Source organism: Arachis hypogaea, chromosome 10 (genome assembly GCF_003086295.3).
Source record: "Arachis hypogaea cultivar Tifrunner chromosome 10, arahy.Tifrunner.gnm2.J5K5, whole genome shotgun sequence".
In the NCBI taxonomy this organism is placed as follows: domain Eukaryota; kingdom Viridiplantae; phylum Streptophyta; class Magnoliopsida; order Fabales; family Fabaceae; genus Arachis; species Arachis hypogaea.
In genome coordinates, this window is record NC_092045.1 from 9049167 (window position 1) to 9070688 (window position 21522).

The 21522-nt window shown below is 28.8% G+C and overlaps 1 protein-coding gene and 1 long non-coding RNA gene across 2 annotated transcripts; both read left to right on the top strand.

Annotated features, from left to right (window-relative positions):
* Positions 1 to 13118: 13118 nt before the first annotated feature.
* Positions 13119 to 15400, top strand: LOC112715083 (E3 ubiquitin-protein ligase AIRP2). Its single transcript, XM_025766836.3, has 5 exons — positions 13119 to 13527; positions 13769 to 13931; positions 14093 to 14156; positions 14303 to 14549; positions 14960 to 15400. The coding sequence occupies exons 1-5, from the start codon at positions 13439 to 13441 to the stop codon at positions 15168 to 15170; spliced, it is 774 nt and encodes a 257-aa protein (XP_025622621.1). The 5' UTR covers positions 13119 to 13438; the 3' UTR covers positions 15171 to 15400.
* A 1176-nt stretch (positions 15401 to 16576) lies between these two features.
* LOC140175809 (uncharacterized) lies at positions 16577 to 17205 on the top strand. Its single transcript, XR_011866427.1, has 2 exons — positions 16577 to 16759; positions 16835 to 17205. It is a non-coding gene; the product is annotated as an uncharacterized lncRNA (long non-coding RNA).
* The last annotated feature ends 4317 nt before the right edge of the window (positions 17206 to 21522 follow it).

A 21522-nucleotide genomic window follows, 5' to 3' on the forward strand; every position in this document is an offset into this window, starting at 1 on the left:
GTCATAAGTTCTTAACCAAATTCTTTCCATCACAGAGGTTAGCGAAGTTGAGACATGATATCCAGACTTTCATGCAGAAAGATGGAGAATCTCTTTATGAAACTTGGGAGAGGTATAAAGAAATATTGAGAAAGTGTTTTCCAGATATATTTGCTGATTGGGTGCAACTTCAGATTTTTTATGATGGGATTACTCCTACTTCAAGGAATTCATTAGACTCCTCAACTAAAGGATCTTTACAAACGAAGACAATTGAAGAAGCTTTGAAATTAATTGAGATAGTGGCTAACAATCAATATTTGTATTCCTATGAAAGAACCATAAAGAGAGAAGTGATGGAACTAGACACATTAGACATTATTCTGGCACAAAATAAGGCTATGTCTCAGCAAATTAGTGGACTCACTAAACAACTTGGACAAATGCAAATTTCAGAGTGGAAACACAGGGCTTCACCTATGACATGGGTGAAGAAGTCCCTCAAAATGAAGTTTCTGAGCCACTTAATCATGATCAATCCTCTGTTGAAAAAATGAATTATATGAAAAACTCCTCTAGGCCACCACACAATGACCCATTCTCTAAAACTTACAACTCTGGATGGAGAAACCACCCTAACTTTGGATGAAAAAATAAAAACCAAAGAACTACTGCTTCAACAACTTCAATAATTCTCACCAACCACAATATCTCCCACACAACCATCTCAAAACCCAAAAAAGACCATTCTTCTATAGAATACCTTGGAGAAACTCACTCAACGCACATCTAAATTTATCCAACAAACCTCCACTTTCATGTAACAAACTAGGAGTTTCATAGGTGAAACAAGAGCCAACTTTAGGAACCAAGATGCCTCAATTAGAAACTTGAAAGTGCAAGTAGGACAAATTACTACGCAAATAGCAAAACCCATTAACGCATTTCCAAGTGATACTGAGATCAATCCAAGAGAAGAGTGCAAGGCCGCTGAGAAGTAGGAAAATCATGGGAAGAGAAGCCACCAACAGTGACAAACAATCTGAGGAGACTATGGAACATGTCAACCATCACGGAAAGGAAACTACTACACCCCCAACTCAAGCTCCAAAAGAGAAAGCTATAGAGAAGGCAAAAGTGCCAGTATACATGCTTAGAATTCCATTCCCTCAAAGGATTCGGAAGGAGGCCAAGGACAATCAATTCTCTAAGTTCTTAGAAGTTTTTAGAAAATTGCAAAATAATATTCCTTTTGCTGAAGTTTTAGAACAAATGTCATTGTATGCAAAATTCATGAAAGAATTGTTATCCAAGAAGAGATCTTTAAGAGGAGATCAAACAGTGGTGATGATAAAAAAAAATGTAGTGTAATTATTCAAAAAAATCTACCAAAAAATACTTATAGAATAATGTCAGAATATGCATTTAAGTGAGGAAAACTTCTTCCCACTAACTTATTATCTAGTTATATCATCTCTTAAAATACTGATAGAAGGTCCATGATAAAAAAAATATGTCTGAGAGAAAAATAATGGAATAAGCCCAGATTGTGGAATCTAGCAACATTAAATCTGGTGTCCTTTATGTTGCGAGTAAAGTTTAACACTCAACTGATGAGTCATGATAAATTTGAAATTTCATATCCATACCTTCCCTTCAACATGCATTCCCATTATGTGCAGCTTTGCTATCATTCCAAATTCCAACCTTTTTCTTAATTTCATAGCAAATATTGAACTCATATCATCTGCCATAAGAAAATTCATTCCTAACTCTATTACCTGCATTGATCACATTAAGCTGCAAAATTTAACCAAATAGAACAACATTTTCAACTTCTAATATTGAATAAGACATGGTCCTACTATCCTGTATTTTAATATTACATGCTAAGTGGTCATCATCACTCTAGCGAAGTACCTTAATTTTAGTTCTCACTTTTGGCATAGCAGGCCTCAGCGGGAGGTCCACACGACGGACTATTAGCTCAGTGGTAAAGCACGCCCCTGATAATTGTGTCGTTGTGCTAGGACTGTGAGAGCTCTTAGCCACATGGATAGTTCAATGCACTCATCAGTGCGTGACCCTAAGATGTGGATCATCCAAGGCACATTAGCATGGCATACTTCTCCTATTCGAATTGGGGTTTGAAACCAAACTTCTTCTCAGGATGATAGATGGGACAATTCAGGTAAGATCCAATGTAGATCTAATTTTTTATTCACTCAAAGGGAAGGAAATATATATATCCTTTATACTTAAATTAAATATTAATTAATCTGTATTGACCACGAATCTCAATGTTCAAAAATTAAAAATTAATATGATAAAAAAATCAAGAATATCTAGTAGTATTAGAAAATCTCTAATTCAATTCTAATTTAAAATTAAAATCAAATAAGTCGTATTGCTTGCAAGCTAAAGACGCGACAACGCAAGAGAATCACAAAGGCGACGTCATAGAAGACACATCGTGTCCGACGAGATCACGCAGAGGAGACAGCCGACGTGAGGTGAGGTGAGGTGAGGTTGAGAGAGACTATAGTGTGATGAGGTGAGGAAGAGAGCTTTCGAGGAGGGTTGAAGGGGGTACTGGGGACTAGGGTGTCATTTAGGACACTAAGGTTAGGGACTTCAAGTGTTTTTTTTTTTAAAGACCAAAACGACGTCGTTTTGGTAAAGGAAAAAAAGTTTCGAACCGGCCGGGTAACACAAAATCGTCGGCTCACCGGTTCAACCTGATTCTTTGCCTTATCTGGTCAGATTACTCGATCAGATTGGCCAAGTAACTGATTTACCGATTTTCTAATTGGACTGGCTGGTTCGGTCCGGTTTTTATAACTATACATTCACCATCTACAAGATGCACGAATCTCTTACAATAGAAAAAAAATCAAATCTTTTCACCAATCTCACTCACCAGAAGGCTACAAATATTGAAATTTTAAGGCACATATTGAAACTATTTGATGAAAGGCTTCAATCAAAGAAGGGTAAATACTCCAAGATATTCAAGAAAGGAGGAAAAAACAGAATTGGAAATGGATATATAATACATCATTTTTATTATAAAAACTTTTGTTGTCGTCATGTCTTTTGCTTCTTCTTTTGCGTGCTTCTTTTTTTCTCTTGTTGCTGTTGTTGTTTAATTTCTTTCCTTCTTTTTTTTCTTCTTCATCATCTTTTATCATCATCATCATCGTTCTCGTTTTCTTTGTGTTCTTCTTCTCCTATATATTTTCAGAAAACTAGAATACAAAAATTTTGATACACAATACGTATTTAGTGCACAACACAAAAATTTTAGCATATAACACAAAAAATGAAAAATCACATGTCTAAAACATTAATACCCAACCAACAAAATACAGACAATACAAAAATTTTGATGCCCAACATAATTTTTTGAAGGATTAAATACTCAAAATATTGACACTAAACTAACAAAATATAGACAGTACATAAATTTTAGTGTACATCACAGACATCTTTAGAGGACTACATACTCTTCATTCAACTAACAAAATACATCCGCACAAAAATTATGTATTATGTGTGAAAATTTTTGTATTATTTATAAATATTTATATATTATGTACAAAATTTTTTTATACTATAACAATAAATTTGTATTATAAACAAAAAATACAAAAAAAAATTATACTATATCAATAAATTTTTGTGTTTAATAAATGTTGTACTCTTCAAAAAAAAAATTTGGTACAAAAGCAGGAAAAAAGAAAAATAATAACGTACTACATACTTTTTTTTTTCATTAAACTTATGTCACTTAATTAGATTTAATTATAAAAATACGTATACATATAATATTATTGATTAAAAAAATTGTTGCATGACTTGCATCTTCATATATTTGTAGTTGAATAACAACAGACAGTGACATTAAATAGCTATACTAACCCTCACCTAATTTAGGCATGGGCATATTATGATGAGGAGAGAGAAAGTGAATTGTTAAATACTACTAACTAATGTCTGAAATTAAATAAATAGCATAATTAAGTTTCTTAACAACTTGTGTTTTCTCGTGTTCTCTGCCTCATTTCGTAGGTATCAATCATATCATCATCGCATTACTCATTTCATACTTATTCTTTTATCATCATATATATCATCGGAAAATTATCCCGTATGGCACTTGAAATAGTGGAATATGATATTCCTTTGCACTTACAAATAGCCTTAGACAAATTTGTCATGTAGTAAAATTTAAAGGACAAAACTAACCCTCTAAATGAACGTAAAATGTGTTAGATGATAAAAAAAAGTGTAGCGTGGTCAAAAAAAAATTTGCTAAATACATACATATTTTTCATATATTTTCATATATATAATTATATATTGTGAATATATACCTATATTAGCTATTAAACACATTTTAACAATTTATGTAATTATTTCACGTGAATTTTATCATTATGATATGGATAATAAGGTGAGAAATAAATATTTTAAAATTTATTAAAAAATATTAATAATTTAGATAGATTAATAATAATAATAATTTTTATTAAAAAAAATTTAATGTATCTTATTTATTAAAATATACGCATATAAATAATATTATTAAATTGACTCACAATATGATTATTATTTATGATTATAATTATTAATATTTGTTAATAATAGAATATTTTAATAAAAAAATAATACTGAATTTTTTTTGGTGTCCAACCATTATGATAATTACTTCATGTTATCTTGTCTTTGAGAATTTTTGTTAAATAGTAATTTTAATTGGTAAATTTAGTTTGATTTGTTTATTATTCGTTTAGTGTTTAAAATTTATAAGTTCATATACTAACAAGTATTTTAATATATTTTAAATTATTATTTAGTTATTATTTTGATAATTAAATTATAAAGTTTGATTTGATTAAATAAATCATCTAAAATGGAATTTGAATTTATTTTAAAGATGACTTGAAAGTTAAAACATGCAAATTTTTTTGCTTATATATCAACTAATAGTTTTACTCGTAATAATATTACGGGAATATAATATTTTTTTTTAAATTATGGTACACTTTGTTCTGACAGTACAGATTATGCATGGCACAAAAGATTTATAAAATCAAACTACTTTTATGAAAAAAAGTCCTAGGTCAACAAAAATCTCTAGCTAAGTAGACCAATGTATCTGTAGATAAAAAATCAAATAATAAGATTTTTAGTTATTACTTTTATATGAAAAGTCTAATTTTTTATTAATAATTAATTTTAACATTCTTTATCTACAATTTAAAATAATTTAACGTGTATGCTTTTACATTTAATTAGGTGTTAACTGTTAAGTTTGATGCACAAATAAATATAATTAATTTTTATATTTGCTATTTAAAAATAATATTTTTTCTCTTTATGTATATAAAAATATAATTAGATATTAGCATAAAAAAATTATACTGATAGTTATAAAATTAACTCAAAATTAATTTTTTAAAACAATTGAATCTTGATTCTAACTTTTAATTATAACATTAATATTCTCTCCAAATTATATGTAATAAATATTTGAAAGAAGAGAAATAAAAATATAGATTAAAAAGATAAGCGGTAAAAATTTAAAACTAAATAAAAAACTAAAAAACTATAAATGTATATAATAACACTAATAATAATATTTTTATTTAAATTATATTATTTTGTTCATTTTGTTTTCTGTAGAAAAGAAAAATAGAAAAATTAGAGAATGAGAGAAAAGAGAGAGGAAGATAAAGATGAAAAATGAGAGTGAGTTTGTTAATTTTGGAAGAAAAAATATTTATTTTGATTATAAAAAAATATCGAATGACATATTTTGATTTGTCAAATTACTAATATAAAATATTAATTATATATAGAATAAAAATAGTAGAGAGAAATAGAAAAATGGCCGGTGAGAGGTAGATGAGAGAATTTAGGAAGAGAGTTTATTAATTTTGAAAAAAATATTTTCTCTCAATTTTAATAAGAGAGTGTCATGTGACACATTTGATTGTTAAATTAGATAATAATATATGATACATAATATAGATATATTTTAATTTTAATTTTAATACAATTAAAGAATGTCATGTTACACATTTTAATTGTCAAATTAGTAATTAGTCATTGATATTGATAATGATATATAAAATAGATAGAGTGGTTGAAAGAATGAGAGAAATAGAGGAAGAAGGAGGATAGGAGAATTCTTTAATTTTGGAGGAAAAGATTTGAATTTAATTGCAATGAGATTGGTTGTAAAAATTAGTAAGGAGAAGAGGAAAATTTCTTAATTTTTAAGGAAAAAATTTAATTCTAATTGCAATGAGAGAATGATATGCGACACATTTTAGTTATAAAATTGGAGATATATAATAAGTAATAGATATTTTGCTATAAAAAAATTTCAAGCCTTTTATAATTTATTTTTTTCACATCAATCAACCAATCAAAACTCAATATATAAAATTTTACTTTACTTTATTAAATATTTTTTTTCTCTCCTGATTATTTATCGTTAAACAAATCATAAATAGTACGATATTAAAACTAAAATTCATTAGATATAGTTAGATATGTTTTTTTATTTTAAAATTTTAATTTGAAGGTAATTCTTTTTTATGAAATTACAACTTTTAATACTTAAGAGGTCCAAATAGGTTTAAAATATATAATATATTCAAAGGTTATTCAATTTATACATATTTATGTAAATTTATAAAATTTACTCAAATTCATCTTAACTTATTCAAATTTAAATTACTAATTATTAAATTTATTTATTTTATTAATCTAAATTCGTAGATTTGTAAGAATTTAAAAGTTAATTCGAGAATTTAACAATTTTACTTTTTAAAAAATAAAATTCGTAAAAGCAAATTATGAATATATCAAATCAAAATTTTAAAAAAAATTACCAATTTGGTCTCAAAAGATAAAAATTAACAAAATGATATATGAAAAGAATATTATTTAATTGTTAATATTAAATACATACTTTAATTAAGATAGACTCTTTATTTAGAGTGAATAAACTTATATGCTAAAAACAAAAAAAAACCTATATTACACGATATATATTGAAAATAGTTTTAAACTTGTAAAAAAATCTTAATAACTAATAAAAATTGCGAGGAATAGTTGAGATTTATAAGGTAAAAAGAGTAACTCAATTAATTTAATTTAAAGTGCAAAAAACAACAAATTTAAACTATTTAATGTAACGTTTGAAAAATAGTTCAGATAAAAATAAAAAATAAAAAATACATTTAACGTAAAATACAATTTTTTATAGTAGGATTCAAAATTTTTTTTTTTTTTTTGGTTCAGTTTGTGTATATTTCACTTATATAGAAGTGAAATATTTAAGTAAAATATTTTTACATATTTTTCATATATAAAATTGCAAAATATGACTAAAATTTTTAATATATATTTTGTTATTTTGTTAGTAAAATATGAAAATGATATATAAACTAATAAATTTTAAGATTTTTCACAAATTAAAAATTTTTTAGAGAAATAAAAAAGGGCAAAATTAATTCTAACATTATTTTCCATCGATTTTTTAATAAACTTTTAATTTTATAAAATTCATGATAACATATGTATTTAAGAGTTAATTTAAAAAAATAAAAAATAAAGTTTTACTGTTAAAAGGCTTAGAAAAAAATGGCTTGACATAATTCATATAAATCATTGACAGATGGACTCATTGTATATTATGATGAAACAGTCCAAATTGGGTAGATTGGACATTTTCATCCATTTCAAACTGAAAAAAAGAAAAATCTGTTGCAAGCTTTGTGTAAACCTTTTGTGATTGATATGTACAATATTTTTATTCATTAAATCTTGACCACATGTATTATTTAATATATATCTCAATGGCTGTAAAAGTTGAAATACCATATTCTAAGTAAAGAGAGTGACATATGTGAACATCTTCCTATATCATCATATGATAGGAATTATATTCTAATTGATATAAATAGTTCATCATTCTTTATTTTGAAAGGTCCATACTCCATATATATATTAAAAGAACTTATTACAAATAAATATGAATATTGCATTTCAACAAAAAATATATCAATTAATGGCGTTTAACTGAAAAGAAAAATGGCATCACAGAGTGAAATAAAAATATACGCACACGAGTTTTGAATAATTAAATTATATACATTTTATACCAAATATATTGTTTTATATGTATTATCCTAATTAATATAATTAATATCCTATGCGATGTCGTGATGACATTATGTTCGATAAAAATATCAAATGTATATATACAATGAAATTAGGAAAATTTTGTTAAGATTATTATCCTCTTTTTTTTTCTAAACTAATTTAATAAGTGTAATATTACTTTAAAAAAAAATAATTTTGAGTTCGTTTTATTTCTATTTTCATCAATTTATATATAATCATTTTCTTAAACAAAAACAGTAACTAATTATTTTATTCACAATATTTTATAAAAAAATGTTAGAACAAAATTTATTATTTTTTTACTATCATTTAGTTATTAACTCATTTTCATTTAATCTAGTATCAAATAACACTAATAATAAAAATAATAAATTCTGATAGTCTTCTAGTATTTTTTATTTTATAATTAGTATTAGTTTTTTTTTTAGAAAAAGGAAAAGCCGATTTTAATAGTGACTTCTAAGTAAGTATAGAAAAATTATGTTATTTGAGTTATAATTCGTTGGCTAATTCTAAAAGAATTTGACGTTACTTTTGTGATAAAATGTTATTTTAAAGTTGATAAGGTTGAATAAATGATCTATAATGATTAGTCAAGAATGACTACTAATACGATAACAATGTACCAATATGCCAAATTAAATGAACTATAATAGAAATTGTTGATGGAAGAATGGAATTGATGCTAACATTTACTATGGAAGGACTAAATTACTGTAAAAGAGTTTCTGAGCCAAAATTATAGCTCATCCTTCTTGGCTAATTAAGTATAGAATCTTGCATCTTTTATTAATTAAAAGAATCTTAACTCTTCAGCATTCATTTATCATATTTTACATCAATAATTTTTATTAAAATTTTTTTTATTTCTCTTTCAATAACAAATTAATTTTTAAGGAGTACTGCACTCTATTTTTTTTAGGAGCATATAAACATTTGGCCGAAATAGTATTAATTTCAAAATGTTAGTGCTAAAATTAAATAGTTATTTACTTAAAAAGAAAACTAAACTAATTTCTAAATTAAGTTTCGATAAAACACTATTTAATAATAAACTATTGTAGTTTCATAAAGATGTTAATCAGAAAACAGTTTTAATAATAAGCAGCTTTATAAATAAAGATTACTATAATTAATTGTCTTTCATGTTATTTGAATTAATTTTAAAATAACCAAGTAAAAATAGGAAGAACTATAACGGAGTTTTATTCCCATAACAATACTGGTGTGCTCTCAGCTCTTACCATGGATATTATCCTAATTGACAAAAGTTAAGTAAAAGTAGAAGGAAAAGTAAAATATGAGAATGTAAAAGTTCTAAAATGATTACCTTGAATAAATGAGTCTTCACATTATATTGTTCGTTTTTATAGAGGAATTTATTTAAAATTTTTTAAAATGTTTAAAAATTGTTATATTGTTTATTAAATAATGATAGAGATTAATTTATTTAATTTTTTTTATAAAAATTTGATGTAAAAATTGATTTGTGTAACAAAATAAAAATTAAAAATTAATTTAATAATCAAAATTTGTTAAAAATTAAATTGTCTGACTAGAATTTTTTTAAACATCAATTTGTAATATTACTTTTTCTTATATATAGGCTTTTCTTTAAAGCTCCTTTAATAAAATTTTTATGTTAAATAAGCTTTCAAGATCCGTACCTAAATAATGTAACAAATCATGAAAAGAAAGAAAAAACAGAGAATAGACTAATTGGTAATTGTTAATTTGTTATGTCCTATCAAGCACAAAATGATTATTTAATGGAAATACAGTACAAAATCGAGCTTTTGATAAAGTAAAAATGTGGGTTAAGTATATTTTGGTCTCTACTGTATAGATCAAAAATTTTTTTTGTCTTTAATTTTTTTTGGCATACAAAAAGGTCTCTAATATTTGAGTTAATTTTAAAACCATCGTTCGGACAATTATACCCTTCTTCTTCTTCACCAAAATACTCAACAACAATAATGAATGAATCAGAACTTCATGAGCAAAAACAACGAAGTCATCACTTTTTTTTTCTTCTTCAACAATAATAATGAAGTAAAAATAAAAGTAGAATTGAAAATAAAAGAAACAAAAACATAAGAATAATTGAGGATAAAAGAAAAAACAAAATTGAAAATAAAAATACAAGTAAAAACAGAAGCAAAATCAGAAGAAGAAATAGAAGTAGAAGAACAATGGATTAATAAAATAAGAAACAGAATAAAAAATAGAATCATATGTATCTCTGCTTTTTTTTTCCTTCTTTTTCATCACAGCGCTGGCAACAACAACAATAAAATTAGAAGAACAAAATACAAAGAGATTAAAGATCAAATCAAAAATAGAAGAAATAATGAACAATAAAATCAGAATCTGAAGCAGAAGCAGAAACAGAAGAAATTAGAAAAAAAAGTAGAACGAATCAGAAAGGACCAGCGACGAGGACACGTAGCGGCGACGAGGACTAGAAGCGGCGTCAAGGACCAGAAGCATCGGTGACAATGGTGGAACGCGACGGCGATGAGGTACCCCTCTTCCCCCCTCCCCCTCCCCTCTCTCTTCACAAGCTCTTCGACGGCGGCAAGGCGTGGCGAGGAGCAACGGTGAGCAGCGAAAAGCAACAGTGACCAACAAGAGGAGGATGAGCAGAACAACAAAATTTTCCTTATTCCTACCTTCCCTTCTCCCTCCCTCGCGTGATTCCCTTCCCCTTTCCCTTTTTATCTGTTTTCTTTCTTTTTTTTCTTTTTTTATTTTATAATTTTTTTAATTAGGGTAATTTAGTAATAAAATTTAAAATTTTGGTAAAAAGGATAACTTTAAAATTAAGTTAAATTTTAGAGACGATTGTATATGTAAAAAGAGGTTGAGAACAAAAAAAATTTTTGACTTATATCTTAAAGATCAAAATCATACTTAACCCTAAAAATGTAGTAATAACATTATAATGACAATTGCAATATATAATGTCCTATTGTCTACCATTTATTATGAATAAAGTGAGCTTCAACTAATAAAAAAGGTTACACATCATCACACTTATCAATTTCAAAAAAAGAACATAGATTTAAGAATTTAAGATTAACAATTTGGGATAGGAGATGGGGATATGCTCTAAGTGAGAGAAAGAAATAAGAAAGAGAGAATGTGTGTGAGAGAGAGAATGAATGCCACATATGCTTCTCTATTTGTCATATTAGACATTTGGATTAATAAAATAAGTCTCTCATAACAAATGAGTATTTTGTACATATGCTTCTTTGTTTGCTATATTAGACATTTTTATTAACAAAATAAGTCTTTCATAACGAATGAGTATTTTGTGCACATTTTTAAATTATTAAAAATTAGCTTTATTCATAATAAAAGTGAGAATTATTATTCTCACCATTTGAATAATTTAAAAATATTTTTTGGTGATTAATCCATTTATAATAAATATTATTTTAATATTAATATTTTTTGAATAACTAAATATACAATTTCTTTGTTTTATCAATTTAAAAAATAATTTAAGTGCATAATTAATGATAACTATATTTTTATATAAATATCAATAATATTTAGTGTATGATTTGTAATAGTGCCATAGTGGTTTTTTTTTTCATTTGAGAGCACAAACGGTTAGGCTAGGAATTATTTTGAATTTTCTTCCCAATTTAATTTTACTAATTTTTATTTTCATACTGAATTGAGGAATGAGGAGCATCAAATTGTTAGAATTGTTATTGTATAGTTTTCAAGAGTTAAGATTATATTTGAATTTTATCCCGAAATAATAAAAATAAAAAATTAATTATTAAATCAAACATTTTTATAAAATATATATTAAAAAACTTAAAGTATATTTATATTTATATTTATATTTATATACAAATAAAAAATAATTATTTTAGTGACTGAATATCTCTATCATGTGAAGGATATGAAAGACAATGATTTGATTTGTTAATAAAATTGTATTTTAGGTTTAAAGTGAGCCTAAGAGCGTCTTGAATAGAGTATTTTTAGAATATCACTTTTGAAATACGATATAATTTTGATAGAGAACTAATAAAATGTTGTCATTTGTATAATTACTAGCAGAAGATTCGTGCGACGCACGAGTTGAAAATTTTTGTTTCCTGTTTTTGACTTTTTTTTTCAGTTCTCTTGGATTGTTACTTTTTATATTAATAAAAATGTTTTTGTTGTTCAATTTTTAATTAAAAGCAAAAAATTTATTTACTATATCACTACTCAAAATACATAAATATCTTTTTTTTTTAATTTTTCATAATTTACAAAAAAATTTTTAATTAGAATCAAGTTTATACCGATTTCTTCTATTCTTACTTTTCAAAACATTCACTTTAAATGTCAATATATCATTTGATGAGTACTTCTTAAAAAATAAACATGAATAAAAATCATAACCAATATAATTTATGCATATAAAAAATTCTTTGATTTATTAAAATAATTTATATTTTAAGTAAAAAAAATTATTTTACAAAAATATAAGTTATCATTTTTCAATGCTAATAGAAGTCTACGAAAAAGAGAGGCCAAATGCATAAAAAAATGAGGAACTTAAAGATTTGAAAAAACTATTATTTTTGGCCTTTGAAAAAGAATGGAAGTCTGAAATCTCTCATCAAACTTATTCTTTTTTTTTTTAAATTCTTTAACCACTTTCTTTTAATTTGAATCCTAACTTAGATGAGAGAGAGTATCCTATAAAAAACATTGCTTTTTGCTTTATCTTTTTTTTTTCTTTCTCTTCTATTCTTTATTCCTAAAGATTGTGAAATTAAAGTGACGCTTAAATGAATGTTTTATGCTATTTGAATGCATAAAATATGATCTATTTTTAATATATCATTTGAAAAATAAAAAAAGATTGAAGATCAAAAGTATTACTATTACTATTATGTTAGGGTGAGAAAGAAGGCAAAGCAAGGTAAAAGGCTTTATGAATTATGATACGGCATCCCTTACCTCACCCAAAACCCAACTACACTCGCTCTTATATTTTCTATTTCAATATTCATTTAAACCCAACACACACGTTTCAAGTTTCAACCATCTTCATAAAATTAACTCCAACCCCTTTTTCTTCTTCCTTCTTTCTTTTTCTTTCCTTCTGTCATCCCCATCCTTTTCTTACTTGTATTTCTATATATTCATATTCATCTCTATCTTCCTTATTATTTCCATCTTTCTGCAAACTACTTTGTTCTCTTAATTCAGCCAAAGAAGAAAATTAAATAACAGTGTTATGGAAATGATGCCATACCAGCTTTCCAGGTTACCTTACCATGATTCTCTCAAACTTCTGGAGGCTGATATACAGCATGCCAATTCTTTGTGAGTTTTTTTTTTTTTTTTTTTGGGATTTTCCACCTGCCCTTTATTTTTTTTTTTGTTATAAAGTTTTTGACTTTCCTGTTTTCTGCACTAAAAAATGTTACTTTTAATTAGATGGGTACTTTGGGTATTTTAGATAACCGGTTATTGATAAAATTTGTGGACTTTTTCTTACTACTAATGGGAACTTAGTTATCAATTTTCTGAATTTTGGATTGTGGGTTTGTGTGTTTTTTCTTAGGGCTGCAGCAATTCCAGGAACAGAAGGTGGAACTGTTCTTCAAATGAAATTGGTTTATAATCACTTGGCTCCTTTGGTTCTCTTGTTTCTACAGTGGATGGATTGTTCCTGTGCTAGCTTTCTACATAGATATCTCAATCTCTTCCACATAGTTATATACAAGGTAGAGATAGAAAAGTTATGTCATTTCTTTGTTGGATTTTGATTCAATGAATTTGGTATTGTTGTTGTTTGTTCCATATGGTCTTATGGAATTTAATGGGGTTTCCAATATGTATTTATTGATTGATACATGTTTTTTTGTCTTTTTATGTTTTACCTAAGGTACACAATGATGGTAGAAACATGTCTAGTCATGGAAGGAAAGCTACCATAGGGGACTTTTATGGTATGTGAATATTTGACTTGTGAAGAGGCCTTTTATTTGTTGTAATTTGTTTTTGTCTCATGAAAAATGTGAAATAGTGCAAAACTCTTTTCATTTATAGCTAGCTGCCTTGACTGATTATTTCGGAAAAATTTGAATTCTTTTAGCTGTTATATTGCCATCTCTCCAGCGGCTTCACGGTAGCTTGGAGAAGTTGGAGACTTCGAAAGAAGGCCAATCATTGAGCATGGAACATTCAAGTTATGGCAAGAAGATGATTGTTGAAGGTGATGGGAAACTAACCAATGTTGACTTGCAAAGAGAGGATGAATGTGATATTTGCTTAGAGCCTTGCACCAAAATGGTCCTGCCTAATTGTTGCCATGCCATGTGTATCCGGTGCTACCGCAAGTGGTAAATTGCTTTCTTCATATCTCATGTTGTTGTCAACTTGCATACTTTACAGTGAAAATTGCAATTAACTCACCTGAATTTTGGTTAATGTGTAACTTATGCTAAAAATTTTTTAAGATGTACAATTCGACGTCCTGAGGTTATAAGCGGCGCAAAAGGGGCTTTCCATTAACTTTTCTTCTAAAATTACCCGTTGACATCATTTTTTCGACAAAGTTACCCAGTAATAGAAGGGTAATTTTGGAAGAAAAGTTAGCCAAAGGTCTTTTTTAGCACCTTTTACAACTTCAGCTCTATCAAATTGTACATTTTTACCAAATTTCAAGGGGTATAATTAAGTATTTTCCCACTTCATATGCCAATGGCACTTTAACACTCATCATGTTCTGGTCTTTTTGCCCGACCTATAGGAACACCCGGTCGCAGTCTTGCCCTTTTTGCCGCGGCAGCTTGAGGAGGGTTAACTCTGAGGATCTTTGGGTGCTAACTTGCAATGAAGATGTTGTTGATGCTGAAACAGTTTCTAAGGAAGACTTGTGGCGTTTCTACCTTTATATCAATAAGCTACCAAAACATCACCCGGAAGCACTTTTTGTAATGTACTATGAATATCTCATTTGAACTTTTATATACCAATAAGAAGGAACCAAAGAAATGTACAGAATAGGAAAAAATTACAAATGTGAATAGAGTCTGGTAAAAGAAAGAAAATTGATTCTTTAATCAATATTTTATCACAGCTTTGATAAGAGAAAAATTTCTGGTTTTTTAACCCAGAAAAAGAAACACTCTTCTTAGTACTGTGATATTATACATTGTCTCCATTATAGAAATAAAAATGTTACATTTAACTTGGGAGTCCTTATTTGAGTTCTTATTGATACCTATCTGAATTTTATTTTTCTCTAAGAAGCTAATTAAAATGCAAAAAGTAACTTTGCTCATTGCTAAATTTACTTGATTTTACTTATTGCAATATGTTTGTAATCCTTTGATATAAAATTTATAGTTTTTCTTCTTTTACTTTTAATATATCTGTATGTTATTGAAGAAAAGAAAAGCAAGAAATTTATTGCTTGCTTTTTTGACGAGTGGTGTTGACTTCTAGATGAGTTTATTGCTTGCTTTCCAAGGCTTTGAATTTATTTTTTCCTTTTCTGGACTGGCCAAGGCTTTCATTAACAGAATCACTGAACTAATTTTCTCACATTGGTCAATACTGTAGCTTGATCTAGAAACTTCCATAAAAGAATTGACTTTTGATAGTTAACAGAAATTGACTTTTGATGTTTAATCAAAATCATACTTTAACTTAAAAAATAAGATAGTTAACAGATCATTTGTATTTCAATTTAAATATGTTTGTATAATAGTTTTAATTAAACTATATATTAATGATCTAATTTGACTGAATCATATATTCATCATATTTTAGATTTACTTTTTTAACATAATATTTTAGTTCTAGTTTTTACGTAGACAATTTAATGCCACTGAAATTTTATGAAATATTAATAAAACTAACATCCCAATAGGCACTTACATCCTAATGTATTTGTTAGGCCTTTGTTTAAATTTTTAAATAATTTATTAATTAAACTATTAAAATTATTATGAATATATTTTTTATTTTTTTATTCAGTACGATATCTTGATCATAACTTTTAAAAGAGTGAATTAGTAGGATTTTAGTATCTATTAACTCACTAATAATGATTGTGTAATATTAAACTTTAGAGTAAATTACCAATTATTTTCTTGAATTTGTAAAACGCTAACAATAATAACTCTAATATTTGTTAACGACAATTATACCCTCAAAACTTTTAAAAACGCTACAAATCTGTCCAACCGTGAGAATAATCATTTTCTATTAAACGGAGCTTGGTGATGTGGCAGACAAAAATCTAACGTGACATCCCTTAAGAGTTTCAATCCCGTTTCTGCTTTATATGAAATTGAGAGAGAACATTTTTCCCAATTTTACCAAAAAATAAAACCCTAACCATTGTCATGTATGGTGGAAGCAAAGACATGTCCAATAATAATCGAAGGACACAGTCAATAAAAAATGGTAGCTCTGAAAGACTCGAAGAATATGAGAGCAAGCCCTATGACGGGAATGCTTCTGCTGTCTTTAGGTGGTAGCGTTAAAGTCGAAGATGAAGAGAAATCCAGGAAGATGATTTTTCAGGTGTTCTCTGTGAAAGGTATGTATAAATTTTCTGCTTCATTTGTCCTCCTATTGAGAATTGATGTTGATGGATGACTTTTGTGCTGGGCAGATGAAGAATACGAAGTGTCGTTATTTTCAGTGGATGGACGAAACTAATGAGGAATCAGTTGGGGTGGAGGAGTGCTCTAAGAATGGCACACTAGTATGCAATGCATGTGAAATTTTGAAAGAGAGATTTACCGGTGTTGAGACTGAGACGATACACAGATATCAAAAGATGATGATGGAGCACATGAAGAGAGTTGAATTGTTTCTATGCATCATTATGTGTGGACTTGTACCGAGTTTGATTATGAGTTTGATTTGTTTGGTTAAATAGAACAAGGGATGCCTTTTGGACAGGATTTTTTTAATGGATGTTATGTATTATTGTTGTTTGGAAGTTATGTTGACATTGTTGTAGCTATTTATTTGCTTGTTAAAGAAGTGGATATGTGTCTTAAATTCAATTGCATCACTAACAAAAGCATGAATAGAATGAAGTGCAACTGACTAAAAAGGGCAACTCAGAAACAAAAACTAAGTTAAAATAGACTTAAGAAATCAAATTTGCCAAAAGCATAAGACTAACACCAAAATAATTGAAGTGCATAACATTAAGCATTAACACAAATTGTTCCAACCAAAATACTGTCTACTTGCTAATTAGTCTTAATACCAGACACCAAAATACTAAAATTGTCTAACAAAGGTTCAATAACCATCCATACTAAACATCAACATATAACCTAAAAGTAGAACAACTATCGAAACTAAACATCAACTTATAACCCAAAAGAAGAACAAATTAGAGAGCCAAGCACTCTTTAAGTTGACTAATTTGGCATGAACTTAGAGAACCTAGAAGTAGTTGCTTTACTTGCTCCATTCATGGTTTCATTTGACACCATTGAAGTCCTTGTGGTGTTTAGAACTCTTGAACCAGGAGCAGTAGTTGAAGTAGGAACAATGGGTGTAATTTGTGGGGCCTAAATGGTAGGTTGAGTTTTGGAGGGGCTATTGGACCTGGAGTTGTGAGCCTCACATAGGGTTGGGCTGCTGAACTTGGAGCTATGTACCTCACATGGGATTGGGCTGATGGGGGCCTCATAATAGGCATTTTTACCCTGATTCTTTTCCTGCTAGTAGATGCAGCAGCGGCAACAACAATATTGGAGGGAGTTTTAAGAGTTGATGTAGCACTTCTGGTAGATCTGGGTGCTCTCCTTGCAAGGTTGGTTCTAACTCCTCTCCATCCAGCACCATGACTTGTTATTCTAGACATGTTCATATTTTGCTACAACAAGTTAAATCTAATTACTACATGACACGTTATTTTAAACAGCAGTAATTAAGTTATGTACTACCTTTTCATCATTTTTAGACTGTGGGTGGCCTTGTATGAGCTCCTCTTCTACTGCATCCATGGTTTCCTCCCAAAATCTCTCTTGCTCTGAGTCTGACATGTCATCTAAACACGTGGGTGGCACATGTACTCCTGCTGTTGGCTGGACTTGTCCTCCATCTGGCTGACCTACTTGAGGTGCTTATTGTGCATCTGCATCTTGCTCAGCTGCAACATAATTTTTTTTTATTAGGACAAATTCAGGAATTGTGTCCCACCTACGAAGCCAAGATAGGTTCGAGCATCAATAGATGAGCATACTCAACAGCAAAAGTTATGAAACAAGTTAGAGTTTATACTTACTTTTTTGCAATATTTACAACTTATTTTTCCATAGCTCCTTTTAATTTTGTATTGGCTACCACTTTGTCTCTTTGATTCATGTCGAACTCTCTTTTTTATAAGTCTTCCTATTGGCTTCTTATAAGATGGAGGGAGACATGGCAGGCCCTCTGCATCAACCCAATATTCCTGATTAGGGACAGTGTTGATGTGAAATTGGTACGTTCTATTGTATGTCTCCATAGTCAGTCAATGGTGAGCATAATCTTCTGATCTTTGATTTTTTCTTTGAATTGCAGCAACTCCATGACAGCACGAAAGGCCTATCAGTTGTCACTTTCTACAAGTGCAAGTCCCTTCTTGAGTGTTGACCCGAACTGTACGGCTATGTCTTCTAACTTCAAATACATTGTGGTCATCATCTCCCACCCATTGAACTTTCTAATAGTTTCATTCCTTCTTTTCCTTCTCCAATCTGCTCATTTGGATAGGAACCAATTTGCCTGTATAGGCCATTAGTGCATCTTTATGAGTTGCCATAGTCTTCATGAGGTAATATCTAATCTCCTCTAGCATAGTAATGATGCTCTTGTCTCTTAGCTCCACCATTGTTGCATTGTGATCCACATTATTATTTGTAATATTATCCACTTTAGGTTAAGTAGAGAATTTTGACCTTGACCAAGTTTCTTACTCATATGTAGACAAATATTCCTAGACAGATGTATTAATCCTCTTGATTGCAGCCATCCCTTCATTAAATTCCTGATCAGTCAACGCCTTTACACATTGAAATAGCAATTGTTTAAGTTCCAGATCTTTCCAGCACTTGTTGAAATTCCTCCAGATATGCATAGTACAAAACCTGTGATTAACCATTGGCATAACTTCTTGTAAAGCAGGAATTAGTCCATGTCATTGACTTAATTAGATAACATATACTATAGCTTCAGGTATAAGTAAGTGAATAAAGTAATTGAATACACAAGTTAAAAACTAACATTTTGCTTATCTGACATGAAGTGCCAATCAAATTGCTTATGATCTCCAATATCTGCTAACAAATATTCTAGGAATTTATTTCAGTTTTTCTTTGTTTCTGCATCAACTACTCCATATGCAACTGGGAATAGATGATTGTTGGCATCTTGAGCAACGACGGTCAGCAGCTTCTCCCCAAAATAACCCTTCAGAAATGCTCCATAAAGACATAGGAAAGGCCTACATCCTTGCTTAAATCTCCTTTTGCAAGTATCTAGGCAGATGTATAGGCTTCTAAACTTAGCCAACCCCTCAAATTGTGGGTTGTGCCCATATGGCAAGTAGATCTTGGGTTGGCCTTACACAGCTGATTCAAGTAAATAATTGCATGTTTTCATCAACCAAAAATATACAATAAATATAGTAACCTGCATGTGCATCACTATCCTTCTGTGGTGCAGGTTGTGCTCTACCAGATGGTTGGGACTTTGGATGTTTTTTCCTGCGTCTCCTTCCCCTGCCATCAGCTTCTTCAGGGTTAGATTACCCTTCTTAACCTTCAACGTGTGTCTCATGGTTGTCTCCTAAATTGGGAGCCTCATTGGCAATTGTTGCAGGTTGAGTTTGATTAGGTAGCATCTCAATAGCGATGTCATTTTGTAATTTCTCATCATTCCCCCTTCATTCAACATTGGTTCACCTTCTTTTTGCCGTTGCTCCTCATGCTGTGGGGGACTCTCTTAATGATTTTCCTGATTTTCTGAAGGAGGTCCCTCTACTTCTTTGTCATCAGGTCCTCCATACTCCTCATGTTGTAGGGGTTCCTTGTGATGATTTTTCTAATTTTCTAAAGGAGGTCCTTCTACTTCTTCATCATCAGGTCCTCCAACCATTGTACTATCCTGATTTATATCATCAGAAACCAAGACTTCATCAACATACTTTGGATCGGCATCAACAAGATGCTTAAAATATAAGTGGACCCTATTTTCATTCTTCAGTGCAGCATCACACAACTTAACCACACCAGCATCCCTTCTCAGCACCCGTAATCCGTTAGCTAAATTCATCCCTGACTCCAATCAATACATTTTATTATACCTAGTATAACCTAAATCTAGAAACAAACCTTCAACAAGGAACATATTTCATGTATCAACATATACCCTCTCGATGATACTCACTAACCTACTAGTATATTTCAGCACACCATCCTTATCCTTTTTTAACCAACCCCGATGGTGATAGACAAACGTCATATGAGTTGCCATCTAACAAAAATTATCAAATAAGTCACAATCAGCTAAATCAACACATCAAAACACCATCATCAAACTTCTATTTAAAAAAAAATTCACTTAATCACCAATACTATGCAAACCCCAACGAACTGATATTAACAACAATGGAAACATAAAATGCTTACCCGAACTTTGATTGTTCAATGGAGATTTATACATTGAGTATTAATGTCAAACATGAGCCTGCATGTGATGTTACCAATACCAAGAGACGAAGATAAAGATACAAGAGACGAAGACAAACAGAGACCACCACAAAAAATTCTTCAGTTTTGCGCGTCATAAATAGTCATAGTTAAATATGGTCTTTCATTTAAGGTTAATTTGGTCATTTAATTTGATTTGGGCAATTAAGATTTCATGAGTTAGGGATAAAGCAGAAACCGGATTGAAACCTTTAAGAAATGCCACGTTGAATTTTCGTCTACCACATCACCAAGTTCCATTTAATAAAGAAAAATTTTTCTCACGGTTGGACAGATTTGTAGCATTTTTAAAAATTTTGAGAATATAATTATCGTTAACAAATATTAGAGTTATTATTGTCAGCATTTTATAAATTCGAAGGCATAATTGGTAATTTACTCTAAATTTTATTTATCAAACGAATCTTTTTATAATAACTAGTGAATTAATTACAATATATGAATATGCCTATTCAATTTTTTAATTTGTTATATTTTTAAAATAATTAATGTAAAATTAGTTAAAATAATAAATTTTTTAAAATTTTATAGCTAATCATTTTGAGTTCAACACTTTTATTCTAAAGAGAAAGATAAAAAATGA